The 16,069-nt window shown below is 45.6% G+C and overlaps 1 protein-coding gene across 5 annotated transcripts in view; it reads right to left on the bottom strand.

Annotated features, from left to right (window-relative positions):
- Window positions 1-4,549: 4,549 nt before the first annotated feature.
- ABCB6 (ATP binding cassette subfamily B member 6 (Langereis blood group)) overlaps window positions 4,550-16,069 on the bottom strand; it is a 120,042-nt gene continuing 108,522 nt past the window's right edge. For 4 of the 5 annotated variants that reach the window (XM_033945654.1, XM_033945652.1, XM_033945655.1 and 1 more), the window contains exons 19-20: window positions 7,702-7,770; window positions 4,550-6,126 (exon numbers count right to left, since the gene is read on the bottom strand). In XM_033945654.1, the coding sequence (XP_033801545.1) occupies window positions 5,934-6,126; window positions 7,702-7,770 (262 nt within the window). In that variant the 3' untranslated portion in view covers window positions 4,550-5,933. Of the gene's footprint in view, window positions 6,127-7,701; window positions 7,771-16,069 lie in introns of those variants that run through there. The other variant, XR_004539558.1, reaches the window with a different exon arrangement.

Here is a 16,069-nt window from a genome sequence, read left to right on the forward strand (position 1 = left end):
CTCTGCACCCTTTCCAGCAGTTTTATATCCTTCTTTAAGTTGGGGGACCAATGTTGGACGCAGTATTCCAAGTGGGGTCTGACCATTGCTCTATAAAGCGGAATTATGACCCTCTCCTATCTACTCGTGATTCCCTTCTTTATCATGCCCAAAATTCTATTTGCTTGCTTTGCCGCCGCCACCGCACATTGTACACCCAGGTCCTTTTCTTGTTCGCTCTTACCCAGAGTTGAACCTGACATTCTATACTCATATTCCTTATTTTTTCTGTCTAAATGCATTACTTTGCATTTCTCCACATTAAACTTCATCTGCCATTTCTCTGCCCATTTCTCTGACACAAGTCGCTCTGGAGTTCCTCGCTATCCTTCTGCAATCTGATCGCCCGGCCTAGCTTTGTGTCGTCTGCAAACTTGATGATCTCACTGGATGTTCCTTCTTCTAGGTCATTGATATAAATATTAAATAAGATTGGCCCAAGTACCAAGCCCTGGGGTACAGCACTAGTCACTTCCCATTTATGCCCACTCTCTGTTTTCTGTCCTCCAGCCATTTGCCTATCCATCTTTGTATATCCCCCTCTATTCCATGGCTTTGTAGTTTACTGAGAAGTCTTTCGTGTGGAACTTTGTCGAACGCTTTCTGGAAGTCTAAGTATATTATGTCCACCGGTTCTCCACTATCAATTTGTTCATTCACGGTCTCAAAAAATTGAAATAAATTTGTTAAACATGATTTCTCTTTCCTGAAGCCATGTTGACTGGCTCTCATCAGGTCGTGTGTATCCAAGTGCTGGACTATGCTATCTTTAATCAGTGCTTCAACCATCTTTCCAGGGACAGATGTAAGGCTCACAGGTCTGTAGTTGCCCGGTTCTCCTCTCAATCATTTTTTGAAAATTGGCATGACATCCGCTATCTTCCAGTCGCCTGGTATCTGTCCAGTTCTAATTGTTAGGTTGGCAAGTTTTTGCAATAGCACTCCACACCCCCTGTGGCTTTGCCTCCCTCTTCTCATTTGGCATCCCCTCTTCCTCCTCCCTTGTCCAAGCGCCCGAGGGTGGCTTGGGATGAGGATTGGTGGTCAGAGGAGCATGTCGGCCTGGATGAGGACCTGGACCCTTTTGAGGATTTCCAGGATCCTCTCGAGGGGATGGCTGCTTGTGGCGGGGTGGCGGATTTCCCGCTTTCTGGCAAAGAGGTGTCCATGGTGCGCCTTTTTCAGAGGGATGAGCTACTAGACCTAATTAAACAGGTCTCCTCGGTGCTACGTTTTGTGGAAGCGCCACCAGAGACCCTGCGGGTGGGGGGACCTGCGCTGCTTCCTGCTCTTTTCCTAAGCATCAGGATATTCAGGATCTCATACTGGTGCAGTGGAATACGCCGGAGGCGCCATTTCATTTGGCGCGCGTCATGGCTCGTTTGTATCCCATCCCGGAGGGGGATAGGGCTACTTTGAAGTCGCCAGTGCTGGACGTGGTGGTCTCAGCGATTGCTAAACGGCATATCGTGCCTGTGGAGGGTGGTTCTGCCTTACGGGACTCTGAGGAGGGTAAGTTGGAGACCATTCTTAAGCAGAATTTTGATGTCTGCCTTGGGGGTCCAGATGACTATTTGTGGGGGGCTGGTGGCTCGCATCGTGTTTCGGTAGGCTGAGCATGTCCTGGATCGTGAGTCTGATAACTGGTCCTTGGTGGATCAGGAGGTGGCAAAGACTGAAATAGCTGCCCCGTTCCTTTAGGATGCTATGACTTGGTGCAGACTTTTTGTCAAGTCTATGGCTTTTGGAGTAGCAGCGCGCTGTACCTTGTGGCTTCGCGCTGTCTCTGCTTGGAAGAGCCCTTCCGGCTACCCAACACCAGGAGGACCACTGCCTGATTGACATGAAAAGGAGAAACTACCTTTGGCAGAAAAGAAGGAACAGGCCTCAAGACAACTTGCTCCCTAGAAAACTCCAAGAAAGGAGCCCTACAAGAGAGAGCCTGAAGCTCAGAAACACGTCTAGCTGATGTAATGGCCACCAAGAAGACTGCTTTAAGAGTAAGGTCCTTCAAAGAGCTGTCACCCTACGGTTCAAAAGGAGAGTGCACTAGAACTGACAGAACCAGATTCAGATCCCAAAATGGAACAGAGGGTCACTTAAGCAACTTGGCCGCCCACAAGAAGCGAATCACATCAGGAATGGAAAACGCTGACCTTTCACAAACCCACAAAAGGCTGACAAGGCCGCAAGCTGAACCCGGAGAGAAGACCAAGCCAATCCCCTGTCCAGGCCTCTAAGATGTTAGGCAGGGAAGTGCAAAAAGTGACCACTCCACGTGCATCACACCACTCCTCAAATAGACACCAAACCCTCACATAAGCCCGAGAGGTGGAAAGCCTCCAGGGCCCCAAAAGAGTTGAGATCACTTTATCTGAATACTAGTGCTGCCCGATTCAGGAAAAAAAATTTTGATTCAGCCTACTGAATTGGTTTTTCGATTCGATTTTCCTGCCCAATTGGGTGTTTTTTTCAAACATCCTGGTGGGTTTATTTTATAGCCTCTTCACCCCCTTTGCCTTCTCCTAACCACACTGGTGCTGTGGTGTAAACAAAATAAACAAAAAAAAAAGACTTTTCCTCTCTCTGTTAAATCCTAGCTCACGTTTGCGGTCTAACACCAGGATACATGTTTCAAATCTGACATATTGTAATTACAAAATGGAAAATAAAATTAGTTTTTCTACCTTTTGTTGTCTCCCTGCTAACCATCTATCTTCCATCTCTGTTCTCCCCTTCCGTTTCTCTTCCCTCCTCCGGAGATCTGGCATCTTTCTTTTTTTTTCATCTCCATCCACAGATCCACCTTTTCTTAACTACCCTTTCATCCAGCATCTCTCCCTCCTTCCCCACCACCCCAGGGTCCACCATCTCTCCCTTTCTTTTCCCAACTACCCTCCTATCCAGTATCTCTATCCCCCCTCCACACCATCCCTTGTGTCCAACTTCTCTCCCTTTCTGTTCCTTCCCTCCCTCCCTAAATCCCATTGTCCATCATATCTCTCCCTCTCCTCTATTTTTAGACCCATTATTTCTTCCCCCCAAAGTCTGGCATAAGCACATCTCTTTGAACCCCCTTCCATCCCTCCGTGTACTTCTACACCAGGGCCCCCCTCCCCTGATGTCAGAGGAGGGGCGGGACCGCAGCAGAGGAAACAGCTCAAAGCACTGCAGTGCAAAGAGCTGTAACCGCGATCTTCGGCTGAAGCTGTAAGGTAACGGTTCGGGGAGGCCAGGGGAAACATGGAGGCCTTCCCGGAGGGGTTGCGCAATCTTTTGAGGGGGGGGAGCAGTCCTTCGGGGAGGCCAGGAGGGAAGCAGGACGCAGCACTTCCCGACTGACCCTCCCTCCTTGCCCTCTAAAACAAGTGCGGCAGCGGCCAGCAAGAGCAGCGCTGCCGCTCCTGCTTTAGGGGGCGAGGGGAGAGGGTCCGAATCGGGAAGCCAATTTTTTTAAAATTTAAATTGATTCAAATCAATTCACCCGAAGTGAATTGGTGAACCGATTCGAATCGTGAATCGGGCAGCACTACTGAATACCCCTTCTTATCTAGGTGACCCCTTTCAAGAGCCAATCCATAAGACAAAAGGGGCCCGGATCGAACATTGGAATGGGACCGTGAGTTAGAAGGCCGTCCAAGAGAGGCAGAGGAAGAGGATCCGCCACCAGATGCCTCACCAGATCCGCGTACCACAGTCGAGGCCAATCCGGAACCACCAGAACCGGATGAACCAGAGCAACCAGGCCCTCGGCTTGACCGTCTCTATGATGACTGAAGAAGCAGGGTGTTTTGGCGTTGACACTTGTGGCCATCAGGTCCATGAGGGGCTGACCCCAAAACTGCACTATCAACTGAAAAGCCACTGGGCTGAGACACCACTATCCGAGATCTAGCACGTGATGACCGAGGATGTCCACTTGAACATTCTCCATTCCGGCTATGTGGAAAGCTGATATTTCTTGAAGGTGCGGCTCTTCCCAGACCATGAGCAGAGTCGTCTCCTGTACCACCAAAGTGCTCCTGTTGCCCCCCCTGATTATTGACATAGGCCGTGGCTGACTGACCTCCCCCCCATCACAAAGGACTGGAAGGCTAGTAACGCCAGCCTGGTCTCAAAGACATTGGGATCTTGCCAGGTACTTGTGACCTGGATTGGCCACTGTTGGGAAACAGGACACTGGGCTTGATGGGCCTTTGGTCTGCCTCAGTATGACAACTCTTATGTTAATTTCCACTGGGACCAACAGGGGCCTAAGGCCAATGATCGTACCCAAATAGTAAAAGAGCTCCTTCCAAAATGATTGAATTACTAAGTAGCCTCAAATTGCATGAAAGATGATGTTATCTTGACATCTTAAGCACTGTGATGTGGCTGTGGTGAACCTAGTAATCTACCATACAACTTGCCTGCCAGCTTGTGCTTCTAGGACAGGTTCCACACATTTAGCAAGTGGCCTTTCTCCTGAACTGAGAAGATCCTGTGAGAGCTTGTGACAATGTATGTGTACAAGAGAGATACAGTTCATGGTATCAGACTGCAGGACGGCAGTGGTAGCAGCAGCCTTCCTCATGCCACAAGAAACTGCAAAGCTTTGAACAGTTCATTTTTTATGTTACATTATGAAAATTAAACATAGAACCTCACACACAGTCGCTGCCACCAATATAGCAGTGTGTACAACCTAAAAAAAATATAAAAATTTAAACTTGATATTTGGGTACCTGTGCAATAAAGGCCAGTATGTACAGTACACTTAAAGCAGAGTTCAGTGCTGTCAGCAGGTACTTGCTAAAATGACCCTGTGTGTGTGTTCATGAGCATGTGTCATATGCCATTCAGCTATTTACCATATTCCTGCAAAATCTCAAATTTAGAGGACAAGTTCTATAACATGAGACATGTGGAGGACCAGAATATCTGGGTGTTAATTGCCAGAATTCCCCTTATGCACTATCCCTGTCTTACATAGCGTGTACTTCTCAGGTAGACGTACCATAGGTGGGGGCTGGGTGGAGAAGGTTGGGACTTATACTAGGAAAGTTATGCACATACATCTGGCTTAAATGTTCACAGGTAAAATAGTCTCTATTTTATATACAAGTATTGTATACAATAAAGTAGGTGCATGTTCTAGAATTATCCCCCAATGCCTGTCTCAAACCAGATGTCGCAGCTAACCCAGAACAGTAGGGCTGATTAACATGAGGGACTTCTTCGTTCTCCCCAAGAAAATGAAGCCCCACTAAAAAACACCCCAAGAAGCCTTGATATTCCTTCAAGTGAGTTTCCCCCTCCTCAAAAAGGAAGGCTATGCCCAAACTTCTTCTGGTGGGCCTCTATCCTGGTCATCACTGACACTGCTACTAAACTCTGAATGACAGCGCCATCATGTGGTAGGGGAGAATCACTACCTGTTAGCTCCAACTGCAGTTCAGCAGCATTGCCAGCTATAAGGCCCTAATGGGGAATTTTTAAAAGACATTATGGTTTCTGTAGAGTTTGATCTTACGTTTCTGAGTGTGGTGGGAGGGAGAGAAATTCCATATTAATAGGGAGAGGTCAGCGTGGATGCTCTGCCTTTTGTGTTGGCTGTTATATGCCATTGAGAGAGTTTTAGCAAGCACCTGCTAAAATTCCTTGCTGATCCATTAAGCAGCACTTTAGTGTAAATGTAGAACTTTCAGTGTGAGTTTTATTCTATAGGTCCACTGGTGTTCTGCAACAAGACAAACGCAGGAGGAGTGAGGTGAAAATCAGCTTGTATCTTCCCCTCACAGTATATAAAATTTCATAAAAGCATCTCCTCTCCCAGAACACAGCTGGACAAGTGACGCAAACAGTGCAGAGCAGATTCCGTAGTGTTTGGTGGCTAGGAACAGGATCAAAAGGGGTCAATGCGCCTTCTTGGTGGGGGTCACAGAATCTCTGTGTCCTTTCCTTGCTGACCCCACTGTGGGCTGCAGTTTCTCAGTGCTCCTGTCTTTAGTCTCTGTGTCAGAGGCAGAATCTGAGGAGTCGCTGGCCTGCTGCTGCTTTTGCCACATGCCTGCGTACACACCACCCTTCACAAGGAGCTCCTCGTGTCTAGGAGAGAAAGACAACAGTCACCAGCAGCTAGAGAAACAGCAAAGGCTATGGAAGAAGTAAACAAGGTGGAACAAATCCTAAGGACACAGCACAAATGTTAACAGACTTAAAAAAGGGAAAAGCACCAAACAGTACATCCTGATAGAAAAGCACTGTACGCATTGTTGGCTACACCTTCAGGGTGTGCATCCTTTATTTGCTGTCTCCCTCTCTAATTCTGTACAACTTAGAGGTGATAACCATAAAAAGTCAGATTTCACTTACAAATACAAGTCACAAAAGTTAAAAAAATAAAGAAAAACCATCTTGTTCTTCCCCCCCATAGTATCTACAAATGCATCTATTGTTTCACTCTGCTCTTCCCTTGAAAACAGGTGACTTTCAAAGCCTCTAGCTCTCTACATCCACAGATTTCATGCATTATCCCAGTCACCCTCCCAGTGTTTTGCTGCTTGGGTCTTCTCCCTAGTACAAATACCTCCTGAAAATTCAAACTGGGAAAAGTCTGCTGAGCTCAAGTAAGACGGCAATATTCAAACCTTTTACATACATAAACATCTCAGAGCAGGTGTAAATATATGCAAGTGAAGAAAAGGGTAAAGTTAGGTCAGATGGAGGTAAGGGCCATACAAGAGACTTTCAAATCTCCAAGGTCCAAAGTCACAGTAGCGATTCCCAGTACAGCAAATGTGACAATGCCCATACAAACTGAATGAGCTTCCCTGCATTTGTCACACACGAATCAGTACCACAGCTTTGTAAAAGGAGCCCCATGCATATCTGCATTTCCTCCCACATAAGGTTTTGTACTTGTCATGGTGCAAACTACCTACATTTTCAAAGAGAAACAACAAGGTTTCCAAATTGTCTTGTAAAGATCTTTTCTCGTCCCATCCTGCTTCTTCTGTGTAATCCCCGATACATTTTTCCTTTGTTTTGGAGACAAGGAAATATCTACTGTGTCTGAATGTAATACACCTCTAAAGACGTGAGCTAAATAAATTCAAATAAAATAAAAACCCTCCATAATAGTTGGTACAATCGATCAGTATATCCAAGCGTGTTCCATGAATTCAAGGAAAGTCCAATGTCATTGGAACGCCAGGACTGATCTGCAACCAGCAAAGATTTAGGCACAATAAAAGTGTCATATGCTCAACACTCCTTGAATGTATGCTGTGGCAGCCTGGAGGCTGTACGGCACTCGGCCTTAGTCTCGTTAACTGAATGAAAAAGCTGAACTGCTGATCCAAGGATGCATTAGTGCTGACAGAATCACCAGTAATTCATATGCACTTCCCTCATCTGAATGGTCTCTGGCTAAACCTATAGTTAATTAAGTAATTTGGATTCCACTAGAGTCAGTAATTAGTTCATAGCGGATTACATAAGAAGAAGCTAGATCAACGAATCTAGGATTTGCAGGATGTTTGTCCAATGTCAACTACAAAGGTTGCATTTCCAAAACAAGGCTATAAAGACACTCATCAGATCGCAGAGCTGCATGCCTTGTAAGTGCTCCCTCACAACCTGGGGTTTAAGAAGTGGCTTAATGCCAGGGTCCTTCCTCACCTCCCACGTTCCACAATCTGCCCCTCCTTCAGCACAAGGATCTGGTTGGCATAGATGATAGTTGAAAGTCTAGGAAGTAAGAATGGAACATGCTCAGTAGATGGTACTGTCAAAGAGTCCCCCTAGGAAAATTAAACCAGTATCACCAAAAGTAGGGATAGAGAGATGTTTCCACTGGGATCTTTATTTAAATTCAGTAATGTGAAACTGATTCAACACGGTATCTTCCTCAGGAGTCTACAAATAGCACAGTTACTTACCGTAACAGGTGTTATCCAGGGACAGCAGGCAGATATTCTTAACTGATGGGTGACGGCACCGACGGAGCCCCGGTACGGACAATTTTAGAGTGATTGCACTCTAAGAACTTGGAAAGTTCTGGTAGGCCGCACCGCGCACGCGCGAGTGCCTTCCCGCCCTACAGAGGCGCGCGATCCCCAGTTAGGATAAGCCAGCTAAGAAGCCAACCGGGGAGGTGGGAGGGACGCAAGAATATCTGCCTGCTGTCCCTGGATAACACCTGTTACGGTAAGTAACTGTGCTTTATCCCAGGACAAGCAGGCAGCATATTCTTGACTGATGGGTGACCTCCAAGCTAACAAAAAGAGGGATGGAGGGAAGGTTGGCCATTAGGAAAACAAATTTTGCAAAACAGATTGGCCGAAGTGTCCATCCCGTCTGGAGAATGCATCCAGACAATAATGAGATGTAAAAGTATGAACTGAGGACCAAGTAGCAGCCTTGCAGATTTCCTCAATAGGAGTGGAACGGAGGAAAGCTACAGATGCTGCCATCGCTCGGACTCTATGGGCCGTGACAGAACCTTCCAGTGTCAGTCCGGTCTGAGCATAACAGAATGAAATGCACGCTGCCAGCCAATTAGACAACGTACGTTTAGAAACAGGACGTCCCAAATTATTCGGATCAAAGGACAGAAAGAGTTGGGGAACTGATCTGTGGGGTTTCGTACGCTCTAGATAGTAAGCTAGAGCCCGCTTACAATCCAAAGTATGCAGAGCCTGTTCCCCAGAATGAGAGTGAGGTTTCGGAAAGAAGACAGGCAGAACAATGGATTGGTTGAGATGGAATTCAGAGACAACCTTAGGGAGAAACTTTGGATGTGTACGCAGAACCACCTTGTCATGATGAAAGACCGTAAAAGGTGGATCTGCAACTAGTGCATGTAGCTCACTGACCCTCCTGGCAGAGGTAAGAGCAATAAGGAAAAGTACCTTCCAAGTGAGAAACTTGAAAGGAGTGGTAGCCAAAGGTTCAAATGGAGGCTTCGTTAAGGCGGAAAGAACCACATTGAGATCCCAGATAACAGGAGGGGCTTTAAGAGGTGGTTTCACATTGAAAAGACCTCGCATGAACCTGGACACCAGGGGATGAGCTGAGAGAAGTTTTCCATGAACCGGCTCATGGAAGGCAGCAATGGCACTGAGATGGACTCTGATGGAAAAAGACTTAAGACCAGAGTCAGACAAAGAAAGCAAATAATCCAACAATGTCTCCACTGCCAGGGAAGTGGGATCAAGATGGTGAAGAAGACACCAGGAAGAAAATCTTGTCCACTTCTGATGGTAACATTGCAGAGTGGCTGGTTTCCTGGAGGCATCTAGAATGGAACGAACGGGCTGAGACAAAAGAGTATCATGAGAAGTCAGCCCGAGAGATACCAAGCTGTCAGGTGCAGAGACTGGAGGTTGGGATGTAGAAGGGTCTCCTTATGCTGTGTAAGCAGAGAAGGAAACAGTGGAAGAAGAAAAGGTTCCCTGGAACTGAGTTGAGTAGAAGGGAGAACCAATGTTGCCTGGGCCACCTCGGAGCAATCAGAATCATGGTGGCTCGTTCCCTCTTGAGCTTGAACAAGGTTCTCAACATGAGAGGCAGAGGAGGGAAAGCGTACAGGAACAGATTGGACCAGTCGAGGAGAAATGCATCCGCTGCCAGACGGTGAGGAGAGGAGAGTCTGGAGCAGAATAGGGGCAGCTGGTGATTATGAGGAGCTGCAAAGAGGTCTATCTGAGGAGTGCCCCATTGAGCGAAGATGGACTGTAGAGTGAAAGGATCGAGTGTCCACTCGTGAGGCTGGAGAATTCTGCTGAGCTTGTCCGCTAAGGAATTCTTTTCTCCCTGAATGTAGATAGCTTTCAGGAATAGGTGGTGATTTATGGCCCAAGTCCAGATCTTCTGGGCTTCCTGGCACAAGAGGCGACAGCCCGTCCCACCCTGCTTGTTGATGTAGTACATCGCAACTTGATTGTCTGTGCACAGCAGGAGAACTTGAGGGAAGAGAAGATGTTGGAAGGCCTTGAGGGCATAAAACATCGCTCTGAGTTCCAGGAAATTGATGTGATGCTTCTTTTCCTGGGCTGTCCAAAGGCCTTGAGTTTGGAACTCATTCAAATGAGCTCCCCAGGCATAAGGGGAGGCGTCGGTGGTGATGACTAGTTGATGAGGAGGTAGATAAAGCAGAAGACCTCTGGATAGATTTGAGGATATCAACCACCATTGTAGAGACTGACGAAGAGATGATGTGACAGATATGTGACGTGAGCAAGGATCCATCGCTTGGGACCACTGGGTAGCTAGGGTCCATTGAGGAGTGCGCAGGTGAAGACGTGCGAAGGGTGTGACATGAACTGTGGAGGCCATGTGACCCAAGAGTATCATCATTTGCTTGGCAGAGATGGAAAGTTGTAGAAGCACCTGCTGACACAGAGATTGAAGCGTTTGAAGACGATTGGATGGCAGGAACTCTCTCATGAGGACTGTGTCCAAGATAGCTCCAATGAATTGAAGTCTCTGAGTGGGGATGAATTGAGATTTGGGTAGATTGATCTCGAACCCCAGAAGTTGAAGAAACACGATGGTTTGGTTGGTGGCCAGGAGAACAGTCTGAGATGAATTGGCCTTGATTACCCAGTCGTCCAGGTAAGGAAAGACCTGAAGGTGGTGAGATCGTAGAAAGGCAGCCACCACAATCAGACATTTGGTGAACACTCTTGGAGAGGAGGCAAGACCGAAGGGCAGCACCTTGTATTGGTAATGACAACGATTGATCATGAAGCATAGGTACTGTCTGGAGGCCAGATTGACCGGTATATGAGTGTATGCTTCCAAAAATACTATTTACAACTGGTCTTCTCTGTCTCTATTAAAAGGCAAGGCGATATCATCCTTCTACAGCATTTTAAGAGATCACTCCTTCACTTTTTCACCTCACTCTATGAAGCACTGGGACGCTATACTTACCACTCCGCTTTCTGACATTGATTGGGAGCTTTTCTGGTCATCAACAAATCGCCCGCTTTTATCTTCTAGAGTATCACAATCAATGTACTTTCTTATGTGGCAGGCAATATGGACCCCACTTCGCATGTGGAAAGCTAACTTAAAGCAAGACTCTGTTTGCTGGAATTGTTTGAAAGAGGAAGGAACTCTTGATCATATGTTATTTCATTGTACTCTAGTCCGCTCTTTTTGGACCTATGTCTGGAACACCATACAATCTATTACTAACTGCTCAGAAGAAATCTCTATAGACATTGTAATCCTTCGATCTCAACACCCATGTTTCACACAATCAAATTGTCCACCTAAACTCATTGATACCATGTTGGTGACTGCTCTCATGCACATTCTAAAAAATTGGAAATCACCCTCGCTATTAGATTATACCTTTTGGTGGAACTCTCTGAGTATGTATCATAGATTTGAATCCTATGCATATGAGAAGAGAGTTACATTCCGAACCTGCATGAACTTGAAATACAACAAATCTCCATGGTCATTCTTAGACTCCTATGTACGCTCATCTTCTTAGACACTCCTGTTATCCTTTTCTTCTCCTCTCTTCTCTCTTTCATTTTTCTTTCCTTTTTCTTTTCTGCTCTCTCTCATCTTTATCTTATATATCCCTTACATACATTTTTAATAATTGGAGCCTTTGCTCCTATACAGTTAAACATAGATTTATATATTTTATATACAGAAAGCTTTATTTTGTTTCTATGTACTTTAAATGATTCTTGTATCCTTTAAAATACTTAATAAAAATTATTGAACTGCATGAGTGTATGCTTCTTTGAGATCGAGTAAACATAGCCAGTTGCCTTGATTGAGAAGAGGGTAAAGAGTGGCCAGAGAAAGCATTTTGAATTTCTCTTTGACCAAGCATTTGTTTAGATCGCGAAGATCTAGAATTGGTCTTAGATCTCCTGTCTTTTTGGGGACTAGAAAATAACGGGAGTAGAATCCCTGCCCTCTCTGATCTAGAGGAACTTCCTCTATAGCGTTCAGGAGGAGGAGGGATTGAACCTCTTGAAGAAGGAGGGAAGACTGAGGAGTGTTGAAAGCAGACTCTCTTGGCAGACTTTGGGCAGGAGGTGTCTGAAAGTTGAGAGAGTAGCCGTGGCGGATGATGTTGAGGACCCATAGGTCCGAGGTGATGATTTCCCAACGGCTTATGAATGTATAAGGCGTCCTCCTATGGGCTGTGGAAGATGAGTAGAAGGAGGAAGATTGGCTATGTCCCGGAGAACCAAGTCAAAAGGGCTGAGTTGACTTTTGAGAAGGAGGAGGTTTCACTTGCTGTTGCTGCTGGGCAGGTCGAGCAGGTTGCCTCTGTTGCTGCCTCTGACGCCTGGGTTGTTGCTGTGTTTGAGGAAAGGGACGAGCCACAAACCTTCGTTGGTAGGCCGATTGTTGACGAAAAGGCCTAGAAGGTGGGGTCTTCTTCTTTGTCTTAAGGAGAGTATCCCATCGAGTCTCATGAGCTGAAAGTTTCTGAGTAGTAGAGTCCATGGATTCTCCGAACAGCTCATCCCCTAAGCAAGGTGCATTGGCCAGTCGATCTTGGTGATTGACATCGAGTTCGGACACTCTGAGCCAGGCCAGTCGTCGCATAGCCACTGACATAGCCGTGGCTCTAGAGGTCAGTTCAAAAGTGTCATAGATTGATCTGACCATGAACTTGCGCAGTTGTAAGAGCGATGAAGAAGTTTGGCGAAAGGCTGATTTCTTACGGTCAGGGAGATATTTCTCAAAAGATGACAAACTTTGAATAAGATGCTTAAGATAAAAGGAAAAATGGAAAGCATAGTTTCCTGACCTGTTCGCTAGCATTGCATTTTGATACAGCCTTTTGCCAAACTTATCCATGGCCTTACCTTCCCTGCCAGGAGGGACAGAAGCATATACACTAGCCCCCGTGGATTTCTTTAAAGTAGACTCTACTAATAAAGACTCATGGGGGAGTTGAGGCTTGTCAAAGCCTGGAATTGGTATAACCTTATATAAGGAGTCCAGTTTACGAGGAGCTCCTGGAATGGTCAAGGGTATCTCTAGATTTTTGTAAAATGTCTCTCTTAAAATGTCATGGAGAGGCAGCTTGAGAAATTCCCTTGGAGGCTGGTCAAAGTCAAGAGCATCTAAAAATGCCTTGGATTTTTTGGATTCAGCCTCCAAGGGAATAGATAAAGAGTCACACATCTCTTTAAGAAAAGAGGTGAAAGAAGTTGCATCAGGTTTGGAAGATGGATCAAAACCAGAAGGATCCTCGTCCCCTGATGAACACTCTCCCTCAGAGAGGAAAGGCTCTTCTGAATCACCCCACAGATCAGGGTCCCTCATCTGAAAACTGCGGTCTCGTGACTCCGGTGTGGAGGGTTCTAGGTGTCGAGTTTTATGAGTCGACTTACCAGACCTCTGTGAACCGGTACCGGGAGAAGTTAAGGGTTGTGCCGGTGCCGATGTTTGAATAGCCTGGTGTCTCGGTTCCGGTGCCAAGACTGGCATTGATACCGAAGAAGTGATGTGACCTGGTACCGACAAAGTGGATGCCGATAAAGGGGGCTGCTGCACCGCCGGTACCGACGGCTCAGACCGGACCGGGACTGGAAGGCTCGGAGTCAAAAGAGCAGGGAGTAGCTGTTGGAGTTGTTCCTTTAGCTGGACCTGCAGGACTGCGGCAATGCGCTCGTCCAATGAAGGCACCGGTACCGCTTTTTTCTTCTGCGGTACCTTGGGTGCCGCTCTACACTCCGAAGAGGAACCCGATGTCGAGGGGCTCACCTCAATCGAAGCGGAGCGCTTCCGTGGGCGCCTCGTGGTCGGCAGGATTGGACTCGCTGCAACTGAGACCGGAGGACGCTCCAACGGGGAAGGCTTCTTAGCCGGCTTACCTGCAGGGTGCGACGCCGGCGCGGTATCGCGCAGTGTCGACGAAGTAGGTGCCAACTGAGATGGAGCCGACGTCGGTGCCGGTGGTGCGGAATCAGACATCTCGGCGCTGAACAATAACTGCTGCTGTATCTGGCGGTTTTTAAGTGTTCTCTTCTTTAAAGTCGCACACCGGGAGCAGCTAAACGCTCGATGGTCAGGACCAAGACACTGCAGACACCAGTTGTGTGGGTCTGTCAGTGAAATTGGTCAAGCGCACCGCTGGCACTTTTTAAACCCGGGTTGAGGGGGCATGAAAGTAAATATGGCTTCTGCCAAATCGAAGGCCGAGGCCTCGATGATGGCAATAGGCCCCGCCGGGGCTAACCGAAAACTGAAGAAAAAAATTAAGTTGTTTTTTTTTTTTTTTAAGAAAAGAAAAGAAACAACGGAAATAAAATTTCCAAAAGGGTTTACGCGAGCGGGAAGGCAATATTAAGTAGAAAAAAGAACTTTCAACAGCCGTTGAAAGAAACACGTCTTCTTAGCTCCGCGGAAACTAAGAAACTGGGGACCGCGCGCCTCTGTTGGGCGGGAAGGCACTCGCGCGTGCGCGGTGCGGCCTACCAGAACTTTCCAAGTTCTTAGAGTGCAATCACTCTAAAATTGTCCGTACCGGGGCTCCGTCGGTGCCGTCACCCATCAGTCAAGAATATGCTGCCTGCTTGTCCTGGGATAAAAACAAATATATTACACAATATAAGACCAACAAACATGATGTTATAAAATATAGAAATATGTAATCTTACTTAATTTAAGAAATTTCTGTATTCATTTCATTTAGAATCCTCAGAGTCGAGCGCAGTAATCCTTCATCATTTTTTAGAAAAACTGTTCAAATTATGAAAAAAGATAAGCGGAAAAAAGGATCGATGATGATGATTTTAATTTAATTTTAATTGGATGAACAGTTTTTCTAAAACAATGATGAAGGATTACTACGCTCGACTCTGAGGATCCTAAATGAAATGAATGCTGAAATTTATGTTTGACTATTAATGCATTCCGACAATATATTGCCAAACTTACAGAATTCTTATAAAATATATTACATATAAGTACACATAAAAAAATAAAGTACATCAATTCAAAACAAATCATAAAATATAGGGCTCCTTTTACAAAGGTGCGTTAGGGCTTTAACGCGCTGATTTGCCCCGCGCGCTAGACCTTAATGCCAGCATTGAGCTGGCGTTAGTTCTAGAAGCTTAGCGTGCAGTAATTTCCTGCGTGCGCTAAAAACGCTAGCGTACCTTAGTAAAAGGAGCCCATAGTCTATTTGTGTCATACCATGATATCTCAAGTCCCCAAAAAGGTCTAAAATTAAATTAAATTAAATACATAATAGTGCCAGCCAGCACACTGAATGCTCTGTGTTGCTCCTTCCTATGAGCATTGGAGCAGTGCAGCGCATTTGCGTGGTTTTGTAAAAAGAGGGGGAGAAAAGAAAGTTCTATATTATTTACTTGAAGCACATCTCCCATGCCTTAAAACATACAAAGGACTAAAAGTGCCACAGTCTATCAAAAATCTAATGAAAAAAAATATTAACTATTTGAAGGTCTGACTGTTTCTATTTTTGATATGTATTCATGCTCTTTAGCTCATGAACATCTTTTTCTTCTTAAAAATTTAATTTTCTTTAAAAAGTTAGGTCCCCTTTTATCAAACTGCGCTGGAGGTTTTGCCGGCGCAGTAAATGCAACGATGCTCATAGAATTCCTATGAGCATTGGAGAACTTACCTCGCCGGCCAGAGTGAAAATCCTCTAATGCAGTTTGATAAAAGGGTGGGGATAGAATGTGGCACTTTTAGTCCTTTCTATGCTTTTAAAGCCCAGGAAAAGTGCTTCAAGCACATAATACGGCATTTTCTATTTATTTGTATTGTGTATTTTAGTTAGTTATTTTTAGACCTTTTTTGATATATCATGGTATGATTCAAATAGATTACTTATATTTTATGATTTGTTCTGACTTGATGTACTTTGCTTTTTATGAAAGTACCTCAATATATATTTTTTCATATATCTAAGAGGGGCTGCTGAAAAGTTCTCATCCCAGCTAAGAAGAGAATGACGTGGATATGGTTCAATCAATGATCTGAAACAATGTCAAAACACAGAATTTTGTTTCTGCAAATT

The sequence above is a fragment of the Geotrypetes seraphini genome, chromosome 5 (assembly GCF_902459505.1).
Source record: "Geotrypetes seraphini chromosome 5, aGeoSer1.1, whole genome shotgun sequence".
Classification (NCBI taxonomy): domain Eukaryota; kingdom Metazoa; phylum Chordata; class Amphibia; order Gymnophiona; family Dermophiidae; genus Geotrypetes; species Geotrypetes seraphini.